General features: G+C 31.3%; 1 protein-coding gene across 1 annotated transcript; it reads left to right on the top strand.

The window, feature by feature from the left end:
• Positions 1-7194: 7194 nt before the first annotated feature.
• On the top strand, positions 7195-19017 carry LOC127134262 (short-chain dehydrogenase TIC 32, chloroplastic-like). Its single transcript, XM_051061790.1, has 8 exons — positions 7195-7441; positions 17277-17508; positions 17609-17688; positions 17782-17935; positions 18176-18254; positions 18376-18469; positions 18589-18635; positions 18715-19017. The coding sequence occupies exons 1-8, from the start codon at positions 7207-7209 to the stop codon at positions 18871-18873; spliced, it is 1080 nt and encodes a 359-aa protein (XP_050917747.1). The 5' UTR covers positions 7195-7206; the 3' UTR covers positions 18874-19017.
• The last annotated feature ends 1064 nt before the right edge of the window (positions 19018-20081 follow it).

The raw sequence follows: 20081 nt of genomic DNA, 5'->3' as shown, positions 1-20081 counted from the left end.
CCAAAACCCTAGCAAAGTCAACTGTGGTCAACTGTGCATTTAATCAGGGATTTGATGGTGGAAGATGATTGGAAAGATCTAATTCATGTCCATACAAGTCTCATTTGACATTTCAAAGATCATCATTGAAGGATTTGAGGTCAGACAAAAAGTTTCCAAAAATAGTAAGTGACCTGTAATTTCAAACTGCCCAAAATGGAAAGGTCTTCTCCTCAACTTTACATCATCAAGCAAGCTTCAAATCAAATTTTGTCCAACATGAAAGTTGATGATCTTGCTCTTACCTTTCCAAAAAGTCCAAGAACATCCATTTCTCATTTGTGGTTGGCAAGTTATGATCAAATCATTTTCAGAAAAAGTTGAACTTCAAGGAGGCATAACTCTTGAACCATTTGGCCAAATTGAGTGAGGTTTCTTTGAGCAAACTCCATTTGACATGCTCTATCATAATCCATCATTACATTTCATCAAAAATCATCACATAAAAAGTCCATTTTTCAAGTGAACCAATTTAAATTTTGGTGGGAAAAAAGGTGATTTTGAAAAGTAAGCACAATTTTCATGCCAAACCAATTCACATTGCCTTAAAACAGAAATTTGGATTTGCTGCAAGGGATTTTGGTACTGTTCCATTGGTCACACTACAAAAGGGCATTTTTGCCAAATTGCATAACATGACCAATTCACTAATTCACTTCATTTTTGCTAATCATGTTTAGCAAGTGGATTAACAGGTACTATAAGATCTTAATCATAACAGAAAATCGAAATCAACAATCACAATCTCAGATCCAAACCAAAAATCTCCAAAATTCTCTCAAATTCTCTCAAACTTTTTTTCACTTTTCCATCGAAATTCACCATTTTTTTTGCTTGTGCTTGTGTTGATCATCATCTACAGGTGCTATTGGAGATCTGTTGAAGAAGAATCGTGGAAAATTCTTGAAGATTGCAACTGTTGAAGTTTGAGCATGTTCATGGCATTTGGAGATTTCTTCGAATTCGAGCATTGTTGAGCTAAAGTACATCATTCATTCATCTTCCTCATCATCATTGATCATCTGTTTTGCCTTTCCAAAGCCAGAAAATCGCGAATCAAAAGCTGCACTTCAAACCAGGTCAGAATTCGATGTTCTTGATTCATGAAATTAATGCATGATTCCGGTAGATCTTTGAATGTAGGTTGTAATGAACTTTAAATCGTGTTAAACCATGCCATATCGAGTGAGATCCATTGATTTAAAGTTTCATGTTCATATGATGATTTGCTCGATTCTTGATTATGATGTTGTTATTTGATGAAATGCATGTTGATTTGTGTTATGTGATGTTAGATCTTCATGAATGTGTGATCAATTCGTGTTTCTGGAACCGTTTCATTTTTCTAGAAAATTCGTGCATGAAGATCATGAAGATCTTCATGTGTTCTTGATTCTGGAATTTTTCCTGCGGATTTATCCGCAACCTTCATAGCCTTTGCCGCGTCTTTTCCTGCGGATTCTTTTGTGTTACCTGCGGATTTCGCTTGTTTAGGGTTTGCATGTGCTTCCCATGCGCCGTTTCTGATTGGCTGAGCCAATCCACTTAATGAAACGCACCGTTTGGTGCTTGGCGCCGGTTTTGAATTTTCAAATTAATTACATGATTGCCATTCGTTCCATTAATTCATTTTACTTTCCAAATTTTTATTTCATTTCATGATCAATCTTCAAAAAATCATAAGAAATGCATTGTTAATCCAAATTGAGTGGGAATTTTTGCATTGATCTCCATTTTTCCTCTAGTTTTTTACTGGTATGATAGCAAAAGTTGTGCACGGCCTGTTTTTATTTTTGTCTAATGGTTTTGTTCATGTATGCACTTTGCCTATGCTTTGCCATTTTAATTGTGAAATCATGATGCTTGAACCTATGAACATGAAATTTTACATGCATAATCTAGACTCATTCCTGGTCATTTTGGTATATGGTTTGTGATTTTTTCTTTTCTGGATTGTGAGATATGATGTGATCTTTGAAGGTGTGACAATGTATGTCACACCATTTCTTGTTCATGTTGCTGATTTTATTTACCATGCCTATTGAACTTGAATTGATCTGGATTTTTGCATGTTGATACTTATGGATGTTAAGTTTGCTTGTGATTTTTCCTGGAATTTTTGAATGCATTTTCTATTTGTTTGAGAATTTTCCCCCTGTTTGACCAATTGTGGACATTTTGTGAGTCGTGATCTCATATGTTTTGTGAAATTCTTGTGGCTTATTGGATGGACCTAAAATTTGGCATGTGTACTATAGACATCTTGAAGTTTGCCATGGTTTTGGTTTCACTCATTTATCTCATGTAATTTCTGTTTTATGCTTACTTGAAGTTGATACATGATTTGGTGCCTTGTATGAGCTTGTATATGCATGCTTTGACTTGTTGATTTTAATTGACATACTTCCACTTATCCAAATGCAATGAATTTTGGTGTGTTGCTCATTCATTGTGTTCTGTTTAGGCAGGATTTTTCTTGGAATTTATTGAGCCATGTTTGATTTGATATGCTTGTGTTCATTCTGCTTGCTCCAATGTGTTTCAATTTGCATAGTTTGACATGATTTGCTTATGAAATGGATTTGGTGCATAGTTTTGACATGAGACCAATTGGACTTTGGTCTTGATTGATTAATCTTGATTTTGGTTAAGTTTCATGTTCTGTTTTAAATTTTATTCTCATTTTTGACCCTAGGCTTTGGCCTAAGGGTTTACTTCTCATGTTTGAAGCTTTGTTTCAGGTTGCACATGCAAGTTACACAATTGATGATGCCTCATCTTGAGAGCATTTGATACTTGCTTTTGATCACTAATGTGTGTTTTGTAGGTTGAAGTTGATTCAATTGGGATTGACTTGTGGCTTATGCCTTTGCCTATATTGGTTGTCTGTTGCATTAACTGTTGGTTGATTGTCTGTATAGCATACTGATTTGTTTGATGTTTCCACAGGTACATTTAGTTGCTATAGTTCATTGTGGACTTGCTTGCTTTGCTTGATAGCTTAAGCATTGAGGTATAGCATCTCTTCTCCATGTAGTCTGGAAGACCTGGCCTGTTACTTGGCCAGGCACCTGTCTGAAGTCCTCCTTAAGAGGCAATGTTTGTGATTGTTTACTTTTGTCCCCAAGAAGGAAAAGACCTCATATGAGGCAATTGGTAGATAGAAGAGATATGTAGCCTATCTCCTACTATTCTGTGTGTCACTCACCTTGCTCACACCACATGTGTTGATGCATAGTGAGTAAAAACCCAAGATCTATCGAGTCATTAACTTGTGGAGAGAGTTCCAACTTTCTGAACTCCCACACCTTCTGATATTCAAAGCTCTCCCTGACCAGGGATAAGAGCAATGAGGCACATCCCTCATATCCTTTCATCTGCTTCACCTTGGCTCTCAATGTCAAGGTTAAGAGCACCGTTTACCCCATTCCAATTGACTTTAAAGTCTAACCCTTGCTTGAGCCTAATTGCTTGGTTATAGTGTGTGCTAAATGACTTTGTTTGATTGATTGCTTGGTTCATTTGTACATGTTTGCTTGTTTGCCTTTGTGCACTTATCATCATTAATTGTTCATTATTGCATGATCATCATTTCATATCTTTGTGACCATCTTTGGTTTACCCATTGAGGACAACTGTAAGTCCATTCATTTGGCCATTGTTCCTATGATTTGGAAGGGATAAAGTATAAGACCATTTCAATTGGCTACTTATGTCTATTTCTTGTTTGTTTGTTGTATGTGAGGATGCAAGTGTAAGACCATGTTGTTGGCTTTTGTATTCCTATGATCATCATTTGGAGGTTAGAATAAGTCCAGACAGATTGGCATCTGACATCCAAGTTTTGTTTTACTTTGAGGAGATTAGAGTAAGCCCATTTATTGGCATCTGATATCCAGGTTTTGTTTCGCTTTAGGAGGTTGGAATAAGTCCATTTATTGGCATCTGACATCCCTGTTTGTTTTAGGAGACTGGTGTAAATCCATTTATTGGTATCCGGTATCCACCTTTGTTGTGAGATTGGTATAAGCCCAGCAATTGGCCTCCGGTATCATCTTGTTTGTATTTGTTATTACTCATTTGCCTATTCCTAAGGACACACTTGAATCATCTTCTATTGATCTCAAGAAGTGAACCTTCTGAGAAGTTTTACACTCTTTTATCCATCCACCCTCATTGTCCTAAACCTTTTCACACTTTGCTTTCAAAAACTTTGACCTATTGTGCAAACATCTTCATGTTTTCAAATTAGAAACCTGGACCCTAAGTCCTTGACTTTTTCGAACTCCATTTCATAACACTTCTTTGAATCAATCCTAATCATACCTTGACCATATTTTGTAAATACTCATAATCCATTAACTTCACACATTCAATTGTTTTGTGGCTTTGTCCATTGTTAATATGTTTTCACACATTAGCCATAGGTTTCAATTACCATAGTGGTTGATGTAAATCTTACCTTATCCTTAGTGAGTTGATTGTAAGACTTCCGTACTGAAAACAGGGTTAACCCCTCTAGTACGTCGAAGTCGTCCTCGCATGGTGGAATGTTGATTCAGGTTGAGTTTTCTCCCATTGGTAATGAAAAGCCTTAATGCTCGTGTTTTAAAATGAACTCACTAATTTTTGGAAATCTTTTAGCCGAACTACGGCGTTTTGATCCTTACCTTTGATGGAAGGTACGTAGGCAACGGGTTCATCCGTTCAAACACAAAAATAACTAACTTGTATATTCTTTTCTCACCATCCCATTCATGTTTGCACAATATGTCATAAACAAATAAACATTTTTTTACAACAAGTGTGAAAAGGGCTCCCTAGGAGTACCTAGGACGTTTTGGGTGCCTAACACCTTCCCATTGCGTAATTTACCCCTTACCCAGACTCTCTGATCTTTTTATTAGTTTTCTACGTGTAAAACTTCTTAGGCCTTTGTTCGCTTTTTAGCCAATCCTTAGGATAAATAAAAGTGCGGTGGCGACTCGATTCTTTGTATACTTTGCTTATGGTTTAATCAATAGACCATATAGTGACGAATACACCGCTACAGTTATGATTATACACAAAGGGTTTCACAACAACGTTAGGATTTTTGTGAATTCACCACTATCAAATTTTAATATTCAAAATGCTTTTATAATGAGGGTTTTAGGTTTCACGAGGATCACTAATGACAATATCTTGAGCGTTGATACTCATTAAATGAACGACATAGATTTGTTTAAGAACGGTGAAGAAATTGAATAAACACGCTTATAATTTAACTCGGTTATTACTCAAAACCGAGTTAAAATGTGTTTCTTTTGAAATAAAAAAATAAAAAAATATATTATAACCCAAACGCCACATACCTCTTGGTTTTTGTTAAAAACCGAGGAGAACGTTTTTTTTATATTTACATTGTTTACACAAAATATTAAAATAAATTATTTAAACAAATAAAGAGTTTGACAATGGATTCTTGGAGAATAACTTAATTTTCAAATTTTTGATAAGTTATATTTTTCAAATAAGAGAATTTTTTGTTTTGTATTTGCAATCCATCTTAAAGAGATTTCATTATCTTGAGCAAATGTTTTCATGTCAAATGCTTTCACATGAAAGAGAACATGAAAGAGAACGTGAAAGAGAAACGAATGATTGTTTTAATGAATAAAATTTTCAATATTGTCAACCGAGTAAAGCAATAAATTTCTCAATGTTTTCTTTGATTGACAACATAGGAAGTTTATTACAAAAATACAACAATGACATCAACATCATTATGTGAGATAGATTACAATGGCAGAAAAAATATTTTGTTTAATATTGAAGAACATTGGAGATTTTTTTGTCTTGCAATTCATCTCAGAGAATGATGCGTAAGACTTTGGAACAACTACATATAAGTTATGTTTAGGATAAAATCTGATTAACGAGTACTTTTATAAGAAAATATGATAATCTAATCCCTCGGTTATTAAATATAACAGAAGTAATAGATCATTAATTTAAAAAAGAAAAGAAAAGAAAAGAAAAAACACTACTTTTAAAGAAATAAAAATATAAATTGTTGATGTTGGGATTCGAAGCATGTCTTGAAATATTTGTCTCCTCAGCTTTTAAATAAAACTGAGGGAATATGTGATATGTATTTAAAAAAATATAAAACATGACGTGCCTTGACCTTTTATCTCGGCTTTTGGTAGGGTGAGGTGAAATTTTTGTCATAAAATATATTATTTGTAGTAGTGCATATTAGATACTCTGGTTTTGGTTATGTAAAATAACCACATGTTACACTACTAAATTGGTTTGGGCAAACCCATTAAATTTCGGATTGAGTTGGATTGAGAAGTTGGTTACCAAAATAATTTTTCTATTTTTTTAACATTAAATGACTAAATGACAAGTTGTCGTATTTTTTCATAAAAATTACAAACATTTTTATTTTTTTTAAAGAAAATCGGATAACTAATTTTTACCATATTTTTAGCATCAATAAAACAATAAATGATAATATCAAATAATTAAAATCATCATAAAATAATTGCAACAATCTAAAGTTGCATAATATAAAATCGTGCTAACATCAAAATAATCAAAAAGTGAAACATTCAAAATTAATTAAAGTCATGACATATTAAAATAATAAATGTTCAAGAGACTAGAATTGCAACAATTAAGTTAAAATTCATCAAAATCATTAAAATTATAATAATAAATATTTGATTAGTAGATTAGTGAATATATATATATTACAAATATAACACTAATGTCATATCCCAACTCATATGAGATTTTTACTTTTTTTTTTAATTATAAAATAAAACTCTAGCCTGCACCTTATAGATTTAATTTAAGTTTTTTATTTAGAAGCGAATTAACTAATAACTACTAAAAATTCAGCAAGTATCATATCGAAATACAAGACAATATTTATTTAACTTAACAATATCAGCATGTATGTTGTCTTTGAGAGGACTGTTTCTGGTAAAAACCTCCCGTTGAGTTTGTCCTAAGAGACAAATTAAATTTATAATATTATTATGATAGTAATAAATAATTTTAGTTTATAGGTTTAATAAAATCTTAATTGTTGTTTATGATTAAGCTAAAATATACGTATTGAGCCGGCTGAGGTAGAGAGACAAAAAGAAAGCAAACAAAAGAAACCGAAAGGAAATGAATAATCCAAGAAGAAGAAGAAGAAATCAGACACGTGGACCAATCAAAGAGCAATGTCACTTTTCTATAAACAAGAAGTATAGTACAAACAAACATGTTACTATGTTATCTAAACTCACACCTCACAACAAAGAGAGAATCATCATGAGTGCTTCTGGCTTTTCATTATCCTCCACTGCGGAAGATGTTACTCATGGGATCGATGGGACTGGACTTACTGCGATTATCACAGGTTTCTCCCTTCTTCCTTCTTTCCTTTTCATGCTGCTACTACTCTTGTTTTTAATTATGTTGTTTATTTAAGTATTACATAAATTTTACTAATATTTTTTATGTCATGTCATATGTGGTCAGGATTAAATCTTACCATGTTTGTCAACAATATGAGAATATTCTATGATTTATTAAGGTTACTTTATGTTTAAGCTTTCAATAATATAATTACATTTCAATTATAACTTTTCATACTTACCACTGTGACCCTAATTTGTTCGGTCTAAAGTGATTAAGTAAGTCGTGGATGTTTGTTCGCTATTTAATCATATTAGTTCTTGAGATCCATTTACTAAGCATTACCGCAACTTAATAAACTGATATTTAACTCTAAGATAACTAGGCTTAGTGTTAAGCATATGACATAAACATACAAGAACTAAATATGACATAGAATCACATTTCATTACCCCAAAAAAATTATTTGTTTATGGAATTTCACATTATCCAATAAAAATAGAATTAGCTCATAGTGAACTTAGTTACAACTAAGAACTGAGAAATTGAGTTACACATTCTTAAATAAAGGGCATAAAAATTATTAACTTAAAGAAACCACGACAATTTCTTGCAATATTCCAATTGTAGGTGATCTTTGATGCCATGTCTCTTAGTGTCAACTTCATAGTAGAAATGAAATATAAATAAGGTACGACCTCTGATTAATCACTTTCTTCCACTTTTTGGCCTCCTCTCCATGTAGGGCTTTATTTCCATCTCATGTTTGATACAAATGCCAATTCATTTTATTCATTTTGAATTGACCCAAAGAATAAATAATATGTTTTTTATTGTACTAGGATAGTATATTTGCACATGCATGCCAACTATTCATTATTTTCATTGCCTTTTTTTTTCTTATTCACTCACACCAACTCCACACATGACTTCAACATATGAAGTCTTCTCATGTTTAAGATTTTCTATTGTGTCGTGACTCAAATCAGTTTCTTAACAATTAAGTGTTGACACAAGGCAGCCAAATACTTTCGTGACACCAAACATCACCTGGACTAATCATGCACAAAAATTATAGATGAAATCCAAAAGACATGGCACATATTAGGATCAACTATATTACATAATAAACTAACTTAAATCTAGTAAAATACTCTTAATCTCCCAATTTGCAAGTGATGATTCAACAAATTAGGACTTCAATAAATCACTTAAATTGAGTTATCACCCGAACATGAATACATTTTACGTATGCATTTACATTATGGAAAGAGCCTTAGGAACATGGAACAATATTCACCATCATCTACGAGAAGATCACACCTAAAATGACTAAACGAACCTCAATAGATAGTGGGAATACCAACATTTTTCCTCTTCCCTGTACTTGTAAGGTTGTGTCAATTAATCAATTTGTGAAAGTTGTCGTAATGACTTGGTCTTTCATTAGACAATTATTGGACCTAGGTTTATATGACATGACAAATGATGTTTCCCAATAACTTGGTGAAATTTTAATACTTATGGTTTATAACAAGGTCCAATAAGTTAGAGAGTTGTAGACCAAACGAACCAACTCAGGTGGTAGGTATGACGCATCCACCATGCAAAGAGTTAAAGGGAACAAAAGTTAGGAAGACATTGCTAATCAAATCCAATTGATTAATAGAAAGGTAGGGTGTTTCCATGTCTATATGATCATGTACCTTTCACTCTTTATAATTTCCAGCCTAGTATGGTTTCCACGACTAACCCCGAGGAATACCTAGTGGTGAATGATACATGTAACAATAATAATATTCAATTTGGACAAATACATATGGAAATGAGGCCTCCTGAATGATTTAGGAATATTGGTAAAATAAAATGTATGTGGCCATCAATGACATGCACCCACAACTAAAAGAGAAACTGGCAGGACAATTCGACCATGATCAGAATGAACTAGCTTCAAGAGTGCATTGGATAATTCATCCATGAATAGGAGAAGAAACGTGATAAACAAGGGATCATATCTGAATGTGTCATTGATGTGGAGTAATTTGATGATAATATTTCAGTTGATCTCGTAACATATATATATTTACATGTGAGGTCTTGAAAAGGAAACTTGTTTGTGTCTCACACTGAAGCCCACACATGGGAATGAGACTAAGTCATCATAGGATAATATAAACGTATCTTTAATATTACAAAATATGAATGAATATTTGATTGTTTTCTTAAAGATAAGCATATTTGACTATTTGATGGCCACACAATTTCTCTAACTAAGGAAATCAAAGGCAAATGGTATTGTAAATGACACTGTAAGATAATGGAAATCGTGTCCTTCTCATTGATCTGAATAGAATATATATACATCAATGTGTAACATTTGGTCAAAAAGTACATTTCACCATGGTTGGAAATATTATTTCATCACGGGTTAAGGATCGTGGTACTGTAGGGTATGGTAGTAAAGTGTGCTACTTTCTACCACTAGCGAGTGACTATGGTGAGAAACTAGGTAACGCGCCACATTTTATCACGATCATGACAAGCAACCATGGTAAAATATAAATAGGTCATGGGTTCAATTCCTAACCCACCATGGTTATATAATATTTGGCACGTCATATTTCACCACGGTTGAAGGATACAACCGTGGTGAAACCCTTTGTTATTTTTTAAAATATTTTTTTTTAACTTTCCATTTATGCCACATTTTTTTATTCTTGTATTGTATACCACATTTTCTACCACAACAAAATGAACCAACCAACATAAGTATACTTTTTTAAACAAAACTTTCATTATATGTAAGCACCAAAATGGCTTCCATATAGTACCATAGTGTTAAACAAACATAAATATTATTTACATCAAATCCAAAATATTATAAAATTAGTGTGATCATTCTAGCCTATAAATCACATTGAAGCAAGATGTTCAACATTTACGAACGTCTTTCAAGTCTTCTGGTGAGAATGATGTAGTATCGTTAAACATATATACAAAAAATTGAATGAAATGTAATATCACTTGATTTGAAATAATACCAAATTTTTATGCGGTAAAAATTATTAATATTTTGTTGTAAATATATATACTTGTTCCCATGTTTCAATAATGTCGACGGAGACTATGTGTATCATGTGTTTTATTACATAATAACCACACTTGTATCCTCCTGGTTGTTTCCTCGTCTATAAATTTAAACAATATTACATAAATATATAGGGTTTAATGGTGATGCTCTGACAGTGTAAAAATGTTTTACATTATCATCCAGTAGAAATATATCATTTTTCCATGTCATACAAGTAGTTTAAAATTTTCAGTCTGACTTGGTGGGATGCATAGTCGTCATTGATTGACAGTGTAAAATAAATTTACACCGTCAGTGCATCACCCATTTTCTCAAATATATAACCATACATGTAATTATATATAAATGAATGTAAAAAATAATACACTTATCAAAGTTGTATAAAATTTGAGTGTTTTATAACTCTGTTCAACACATTGGTTCCCTCCACAGCTCTAATTAAAAAGTCAAAGGAAATATTACTATATTTTGTTTCATCTTTACTTCAAGTGTTTTGGTTAAGGAACATGGAATAATTACCATACTCTATTTAGGACATATAGTAATCAATTGTCAGTGACAACTGAAAGAACAAAAGCATAATTAGTAATTAATAAAATACGGAAACTAAATAAGAATTGATAAATGATGCTAAGTAAAATTCTTTATTTTCATCTCTTAATCGTGATGATATTTATGTTTCAATCACTTTTTGAGAATTATTTGTAAGTTGGATACTAAATGGGTCTAAGAATCCATAAATATCTGATTTATTGGATTCTATACAAAAATGATGCATGCACCTAAATAGTTAAACAAAATTCAAAAAATAAAGTGAGTCTTAACGTTAAAATTACTGACGTGCACAAATTTAAAATTGACATTTATTAGAATAGAAATTGTACTTACGTGCATCACAACTATAGTATCATTGTGTGCATCTACTCATTTCCAAACAAAAAATCCTTTATATCTTTAGTATAAATATAGAAAATCTCTAAACATTGATCATGATCTAATTTAATAGGAATGAGCTCTTCAATATCCATGATTAAATGTACCAACTTTATCAACGAAATGTTAGAAGAAATCGTTGTCTCATTTTGGATATGGGTATGGGCGGCTGAACAACTTTCTTTTATGCTCGCACCACCTAAAATAACTTTTTCAGGCTATTCATCATCTTCATTTCTACTCGATTGGAAGGTTACACCCATCGGTGCCAATTTTTTCATCATAAAAAGAACAATAACACACAACACACACCACATATGTCATGTTATAAGACCACAAAACAGATGCAACATACAAAATACAATTCTCACATACTGCTTAAAGCTCTGTCAACTATTTCTTGCGTAATTCTCGCTTTTGTGCTGATATTTATTCTAACTTCTTATTGTACATCTCGTCCAACTCTTTCTTTTGGGATTTCTGTTTATATGCTAATCTTTCTTCAAACATCTTATCGTAGTGCTTGTCCAACTCTTTCTTTTGGGATTCTTACTCTTATGCTAACTTCTTATCAACGAGCTCATCCATCTCTTTCTTTCGAAAATCTTTACTATTTCTCAATGTACCAAAGTATAATCTCAGGCTGATGCCTTGTTCAACACCACTTACATGCCCACCATGCTCCTTTATTTTGATGGCTTCTATTAATATATCATGTTGTAAATATGAAGCAAAGAAACCTTGACTGATCATATCAACCAACAAATCCCACACACAACATGAATAAGATATCATTACCAAAGAGGTTTAAATTACACACAACAAATCTCACATTTAATATTCTAATTGACAAAAGAATCTACTTACAATCTTCTCAGTGACTGCACGCAAGTCATCTGAAGTGAACTCTCCAATTGGCTTTTGTCGGGCCCTCTTTCATTTCCCATGTCATGATGATGGAGATGGGTTACGATTATAACTTATTAAGTCATCTCCCTGTTGTTGTTTTATCATTAATTAATACTTCCTTAAGTTTCCTATAACCCCCTCGAGATTATCTCTCGGGGGTATTTATTTTTTCCCTTGTTTAACTATCTTGATTGACTTTTAACATGTTATAAACATAGTGAAAATATTGTTTTATATGGTTGTATCTAAAAAACATAAGCATAAAACACAATAAGATTGTTCTTCAAAAAATAAGATTACTATTAACCAAGAAATAAGCAGAACTATGCGACTTGACAAACTTCTCCCAAACATGTTTTTAAGTATAGTTATATTTTAACAATTGGATACTCATGATCAGGCTTAGATTTCGTAATGTAGTCACGCATGAGATGTGACTTAAAGTCACTTCAACACTCACTAGCATAAGAGATCCACTTATTCTTTAACATATCATCATCAGTAAACTCAAAAGTCGACTACATTTACATCAGTAAGTATGTATTAGTAATTAAAAAATACAATCGAATCCCATAAATTAAAATTAATACCTTAATATATGTCTATATGCTTTATTTCAAATCATTTGATACCTGAGTCCAATCATTTATCAAAACACTCATTTTGCTACGTCCAAAGAACATAACATAACTCCTAAAAAGAGAAGCATTTGTACCATAAGAAGTTCAAGTTTTATCATTAAACTCTATCGGCAATTTGCCATTTGAGTTACAGATTTTTGTTAATTTAGACATCACTGTAACACCTCCAAATTTTCTTTTTTGTTCCATCTATAATAGGACATTCATTTGTATGAGTGACGCTAGATAAATCATCCATCTATGTTCAATAATAACAACAATGAACTTTCTATAACTATCATTTTACTCAATAACAATAACAATAATAACGACGACAACAACAACAACAACAATAAACATATAATTAAAAATCATCAACAACAACATGTCTCTACAAAACAAATAAGATAAATCCTTCCTTAACATCCTCACCACCAACAACAACATTAAAATTAACCATCATTTTACTCAATATTAAACGTCATCAAAAACAACATAATCATAACATATCTCAACAAGACAAATAAGATAAATCCTTCATTAATATTCTCACCGACAACAACGACATTAAAATTAACCATCATTTTACTCAATAATAACAACAATAACAATAATAAACGTATCATTACACATCATCAACAACAACATAATCACAATATATCTCAACAAAACGAATAAGATAATTTTTCATTAAGATTCTCGTCAATAACAACAACATTAAAATTAACCCTCATTTTCCTCAATAATAATAATAATAAAAACAACAACAATAACAATAAACATCATCAACAATAACAACATAATCACAACATATCTCAACAAAAAAACAAGATAAAACTTTCATCAACATTCTCACCACCAACAACAAATAAAACTTTAGGGTTTAGGCACTAAACATCCACAACAACAATATAATCATAGCGTATCTCAAAAATTTTACTCTTACAAGCATGGTAGAGATACTTTACGTACCAGAAACGTGATGAAGAATTCAAAGAGCTAAATCGTATGAGTTTTGCCCTTCCTTCTCGCAAGTATCGTTCTTGTTCCTCCTTCGAGTTGTTCCTTCGTATTTTGTTGTTTTGTACAACCTGAAGCGAATATTTTGATTTTTTTTCCATGTTTACTGAAGGACTAAGTTGAAAAGATATGATGGTAAAGAAATAGAGATGACATGATGGTGAACAATTTGGATATGAAATGTATTTAGGGTTTCCTTCATTAATGGAAACGATAAACTTGTTAGGGTTCAAATGACTTTCCTAAGCGTTGAATGTGTATTTCATAAGGAAATAAAAAATGAATAGACATGATAAAGGTAAAATGTGTTCCTTGAATAAGAATATAACATACTACCACTGTTGTAAAATCTAACAATGGTGATTTCTCATTTCTTTTATTTTATTTAATCAAAGCACATGTTTTTAACCATTTAAAAAAACATATCACTACAGTTGGAATATCCAACCGTGGTAAAACCTGGCTTATATTTAGTTTTTAAAAACATAAAAAATAAATACACCACTATATTATTAAAGAAATCACAAATTTAAAGATGATAGGATTCGAACTCATGAACTTAACGAGATTTTCTCATGGTTGCTTTATCCAACCGTGGTAAAATAAAAATTATTTTTAATTAAAAAACAAATAAAATGAAGGTGTCTGATTTTCAAGATGTCACCATGGTCCTTCGATGAAAAATGATAAAATGAGTGTCATAGTATATATTACTTGTAATAGTGTAGCTCTTATTATTTTAAAAATATTTAGGGATTTAGGAATTCATTTTAAATTGTGAATTTTTTTAAAACAATACAAAGAAATATGATCATTTTTATCACAAAAATTTCACTTAAAAATAATATGTTTAGTTATCTTTTTAGTAAGGAAAACATTATTGAATGTTTTGGCAATATTCGTAGGTTGATAACTTAGAGCGGCATTATTATCCGTTCCTCTTTGATTACATAAGATTATGTCTAGATTATCTCTATCTCTACTAAACATACTAGCAATTTCTTGCTAGTCTTCAACTTTGATTTTCATACTATCAGAATTTTTAACATTTGGTATTCAGGTAGAATTGACATTTAAGACCATACTTTTAAGTTCATGGATTTTCTTAATAAGTTTCTTAGCTTCATTTTTTAAAGAGGTGACATGATTTTTAGAAGTAATAACAATATTTTATAACCCATTATTTTTCTCTACTTTATATCATTACATATGGAATACAATTCTTGAAAGGAAAAATTGCTTTTACCTTTATTTACATAATCATCTTCCTAGTTTGTTATAAAGTATAGGTTTGTCTCGTCCACTTGTTCTGATTCATCATATGAATCTGAGTCGTTGCTCTTTTTATAACCTTGTTTTCTTCTATTTCATTTTTGAACCTTGTCTTTCTAGAAAAATCGTTTCTCTTTGAGTTTCTTGATGACTTTTAACTCATGTAAAATCTCCTGTCATTTATCAAAAATAACAATGTTTTTAGAGTGTCTATCCCCAAATTTCAATATTGAGTTAGAATTCCAACACCATTTTTTAAATCCAAGAAACTTATGAAATACTTTTTTTATAGGTTACCAGAAGTCTTATATTATTAAAGATATGATTTTGAAGATTTCCTTCAAAATCTCAAGGATTCTCATACTCTTGCTCTAATATGTTCATCCTATCTCTTTTAATTTTAGTAGCATATTTATAGATCATTTTAAGGATTTCCCATTTTTCTTTAGCAGTGTTATAGTCAAATATATAGTTGTACTCTTTAATGCTTAACGTACTATCTATCAAGTATTGGCTTTTAAAATGTGTTTTACTTTTTTTTTCCTCTTTGGTCCATAAATTTCTCAATTTATTCACTACTTTATTATGTATGAAATGAGTAAAAATAAAAGGACCATACTTAATAGCATCGCAAACATCAACATCAAACACTTTTAGAAAAAAAAATCATTCTTGCTTTCCATATGATATAAGCTTTTACTATCAAGCGATGAAGGTATGTTCATGATAATACTTCTATTAGGAGAAATGTTTGAAGTCATCATTATAGCTCCTGAGGTTATTAGTCTTAAAACATAAGTATTGAACTCATACCACTTTTTGATCAAGTGACTTCTAACACGAAATATGGTGAATTGTGTTATTTGATATTTGAATTTTTTTCCGTAAAAGATTGGTTTTAAGGTTGGTCAATTTAAAAAAAAAAAAGATGAACCAAAGAAATAGGCACAGAGATAATCTGCACAAATATAAAAGAGAAGAAATAGAGAAATCATACCAAGATTTATATTGATTCGGCCTTAAACCACATAACTAAATCCAATCCCCAAGAGTTTCCCCTTGAGATTTACACTAAAAGCTTTGAGATTTTACACCGTGTTTAACCTATAACCTCCTTACACCAAGCTTTTAGACAAGTTTAACTTACAACTTTTGTATCACTTACAATGTTACAAGAGAAATAAGATCTTGAATTACAATTACAACACAATCTGACTTGAACACCAAAGTTACATAACTATATTTTAAGTCATTGGCTCTCTGGTACTAAGATAATGAAAAGTGTATATAAATAGTTTATATGAAAAGAGTAAGCGGGGAAGAGGAGTAGTATACTATATTTTTGTGTTTTAGAAGAATGCGCATGAATTCTTTATATAGGAGAAAATTGACTCAAAAAGAAAACAATCCATGAGCTCTATTCACTCTAATCGATTAGTTTGTGGCATTAATCGATTAAACCTAACAAATATGGATACAATATAGTCAGGTTCACTTCTTAATCGATTGAAAGAATTCCTAATTGATTAGGGTGTAAGATTTCACTTTTTTAATTGGTTTGTATATTTCCTAATTGATTAGTATGAGACCAAAAAAAAATTTAGAAGGATTTTGAAATAGACGAAGTTTTCTATAATCTTTTAGCAATTCCTTTCGACGTTGATCTTTGTATTTTAATATTTTTTCTTTCAACACTTTTTGATAACTTCTACATTATTGATACTCGTGATTATTTTAGATTTATTCCTTTGTTTTATCAAAACTACATATTATAACATCATAACCTCAATAGTACGTAGAACCACAAATATATTTAACCTCAACTAATTATTAGCTATCTGTTTATCCTCAACTAATTATAATTGTTGACAACATATTTAACCTCCTACTTTTTAGCAAACAAAACACATTAAATTAATATTTACAAAGATAATTTCTATACAATTTGTGCAGTACCGAATATTTTTATTAATGGTATGTTTTTGTTACAGGAACAACCAATGGTATTGGGACTGAGACAGCACGAGTTCTTGCCTTGCGTGGTGTACATGTCATTATGGGAGTAAGAAACCTTATAGCTGGAAAAAATATCAAAGAAGAAATACTTAAGGAGATTCCAACAGCTAGAGTTGATGTTATGGAGTTAGATCTTAGTTCAATGGCATCTGTTAGAAAATTTGCATCAGACTTCAAGTCCTCTACTCTTCCATTGAACATTCTCATGTAAGAAATGTAGTATTGCATGCACTATTCTTAATTATGATTATTCAAGAAAATACATGAGTAGTAATATTTTTTATGGTTCTTTTATTATGATTTTAAGAAACAATGCAGGAATTTGTGCACCTGTTTTCACGTTGTCGAAAGATAACATTGAACTACAATTTGCTACAAATTATTTAGGTAGGTTAAAATTGTTTCATATTTGCATATATGAAATTTTTTATGAGGAAAAACAATATTTATTCATTTACTTATTTATCATTTGTTCCACAGGCCATTTTCTTTTGACAAATCTTTTGTTAGACACTATGAAGAAAACATCACGTGAAAGCAATAAAGAAGGAAGAATTGTTAATGTATCATCTGAAGGTCACAAGTATACTTATCCTGAAGGAATTCTTTTTGATGAAATTAATGATGAATCAAGGTAAGATGTAACTCAACTAAATATTGTTCTTGAGATACAATTACTGTAGTGTCTCTGGTCAGAGACTTCTCAAGTTTTTGAATGTGATAATATTTTAGGAGACTCTATATAGCCACGGTTTTATTGTGTCAAATTCTGGGCTATATACGGTATTCCTTCTTTCATGTCCTCAAAGACGGCTCATTCTGTAGTCATTCTGTAGTAAGAAGAATTTCACCATTTAGGCTTCCTTGTGTATAGTTACAAAAGATGGAAAGCATATGGTCAATCTAAACTTGCTAACATTTTACATGCAAATGAACTTGCAAGACATCTCAAGGTATGCCATTTCTTACATTTATTGGTGCAACATGAATAGTTTCGTTGGTGACTTTGCTTTTTATTTTATTTGTGATTTAAAATACTGATATATTTATTATTAATTGATGCATATGGATCAGGAAGATAGGGTTGATATTACTGCAAATTCTCTTCATCCAGGAGCTATCTTCACCAATATTGTAAGTTCAGAGGTTGGTCAAACTATCCCAAAAGGTAAAAACTATCACATTTTACCATTCATAGTTCTAGGTGATTTCGAAAGTTGCATATATATTATTCAGATTATGAAAGTTTCAAAGTTATATTGTTATTTTTCTTTCTGAATAATATAGGTCTACTTAATGTGCTTGGGGAATATGTAATTAAAAGTGTTCAGCAGGTATTCAATACAGTTTGATCTATTCAATTTCACTAATTAACTTTTTTTTAAAATTAATGCATTGATTATCTTCTTGTAGGGAGCAGCAACAACATGCTATGTAGCATTGAATCCAAAAGTGAAGGGAATTAGTGGAAAATATTTTTCTGATAATAATGTGGTTGAACCAAGCTCTCAGGGAAAAAACACTGATTTGGCAAAGAAACTATGGAATTTCAGCATGAAATTAATTGAATAGAATGTCCAAATTCATGGAGGTGATATATACAAAAGCATATGTACTTTTAATTAAGTCCAAATATTTAAGGGATCATTTAACTTATATGTTTGTAATAAGTTAGTTTATTAAGTTTTTAAAAAAAAATTTAAAGGTCCAATATGACAAAAAAAACTTGATGGGTGCGGATAAAGAACAACAACAATCAAAATAAATGGACTTCAACAAAAATAATTTTATATGCAATAAGATATCAATTTAATTTGGAAGAAAAAGATAAATGACGAAAAACACAAAAACTTGTTTATCTAATTCGATCAAATCATCTATTCTGAGGAGATAAATGTTCTCTGATTCACTATACTTTCAAAAGTTGTAACAAATAATTAAAAATGAGTTACAAGAAAATAGTTACTCAAAATTCCAAGAATAAACCCTATTTTCTACCCAAATGTTTCTCGATCTCTCAAACTCTCTATATAAAAATCACACAAACTCAAGATTTTAAAAATGTTTCTCAATCCCCTTAGATACTTTTGAATATTTCCCTAAATCGTGTTTCTCTAAGTTTTCTCTTACTAGGATTGTCACCTCTTCCCTCTGTCTTCCGCTCTAAAGTTCTAAAGGTTCTCAAGACAAAAATGATAGAGATACATATTCATAACTGATGAAACTCAATAAATACTTAAGAGGACCAAACCACTACCCACTAACAAACTGATCCACAAATCAAAATAACCAAGCTCGATACATGAAAATTGTCTGGACTGGATCCAATACCCGACATACCTGAATCTCCCACTGAAATCGATCTAATCGTTGTTTTTGTTGGCCCACACCATTCTCCGCCGACAAGACCTTCCATCAGACTCACCGTCAAACCTGCCACGTTGGCTCCGTCGCCACGCTGACCTCCTTCCACCGGCCTTTGTCGACTTTCAAGATGATTTCTTCAATCTCGAAACATGTTTCATTTCCTTTCATCACTTAAGATTTTACGGCATACTTCAGCAATCTAAACCTATGGTGATGTGATTTTACACATCTACCATTTTGCTACTCTCTGTCAATTCAACATCTATTGAACAATTTCTATCAAGTTTAAGTCTCACTTGAACCTTAATATTTCCACTTGCTCACAACCACCTTTTTCTTTTTCAATAGTCTAACAAGCCAACTAGTATTGATCTTCAACCGTATTTGACTTCATCTACCTTCGAATGCCACCT

This window comes from Lathyrus oleraceus, chromosome 1 (assembly GCF_024323335.1).
Source record: "Lathyrus oleraceus cultivar Zhongwan6 chromosome 1, CAAS_Psat_ZW6_1.0, whole genome shotgun sequence".
NCBI classification, from domain to species: domain Eukaryota; kingdom Viridiplantae; phylum Streptophyta; class Magnoliopsida; order Fabales; family Fabaceae; genus Lathyrus; species Lathyrus oleraceus.
This window is presented reverse-complemented; position numbering and strand designations above follow the sequence as displayed.

Excerpts from the sequence above, each read along its gene's own strand:
- LOC127134262 (XM_051061790.1), top strand. The coding sequence starts at position 7,207 with ATGAATAATCCAAGAAGAAGAAGAAGAAATCAGACACGTGGACCAATC. Across the intron at positions 18,255-18,375 it reads AACTTGCAAGACATCTCAAG|GAAGATAGGGTTGATATTAC; the intron begins GTATGCCATTTC and ends CATATGGATCAG. Across the intron at positions 18,470-18,588 it reads TGGTCAAACTATCCCAAAAG|GTCTACTTAATGTGCTTGGG; the intron begins GTAAAAACTATC and ends TGAATAATATAG.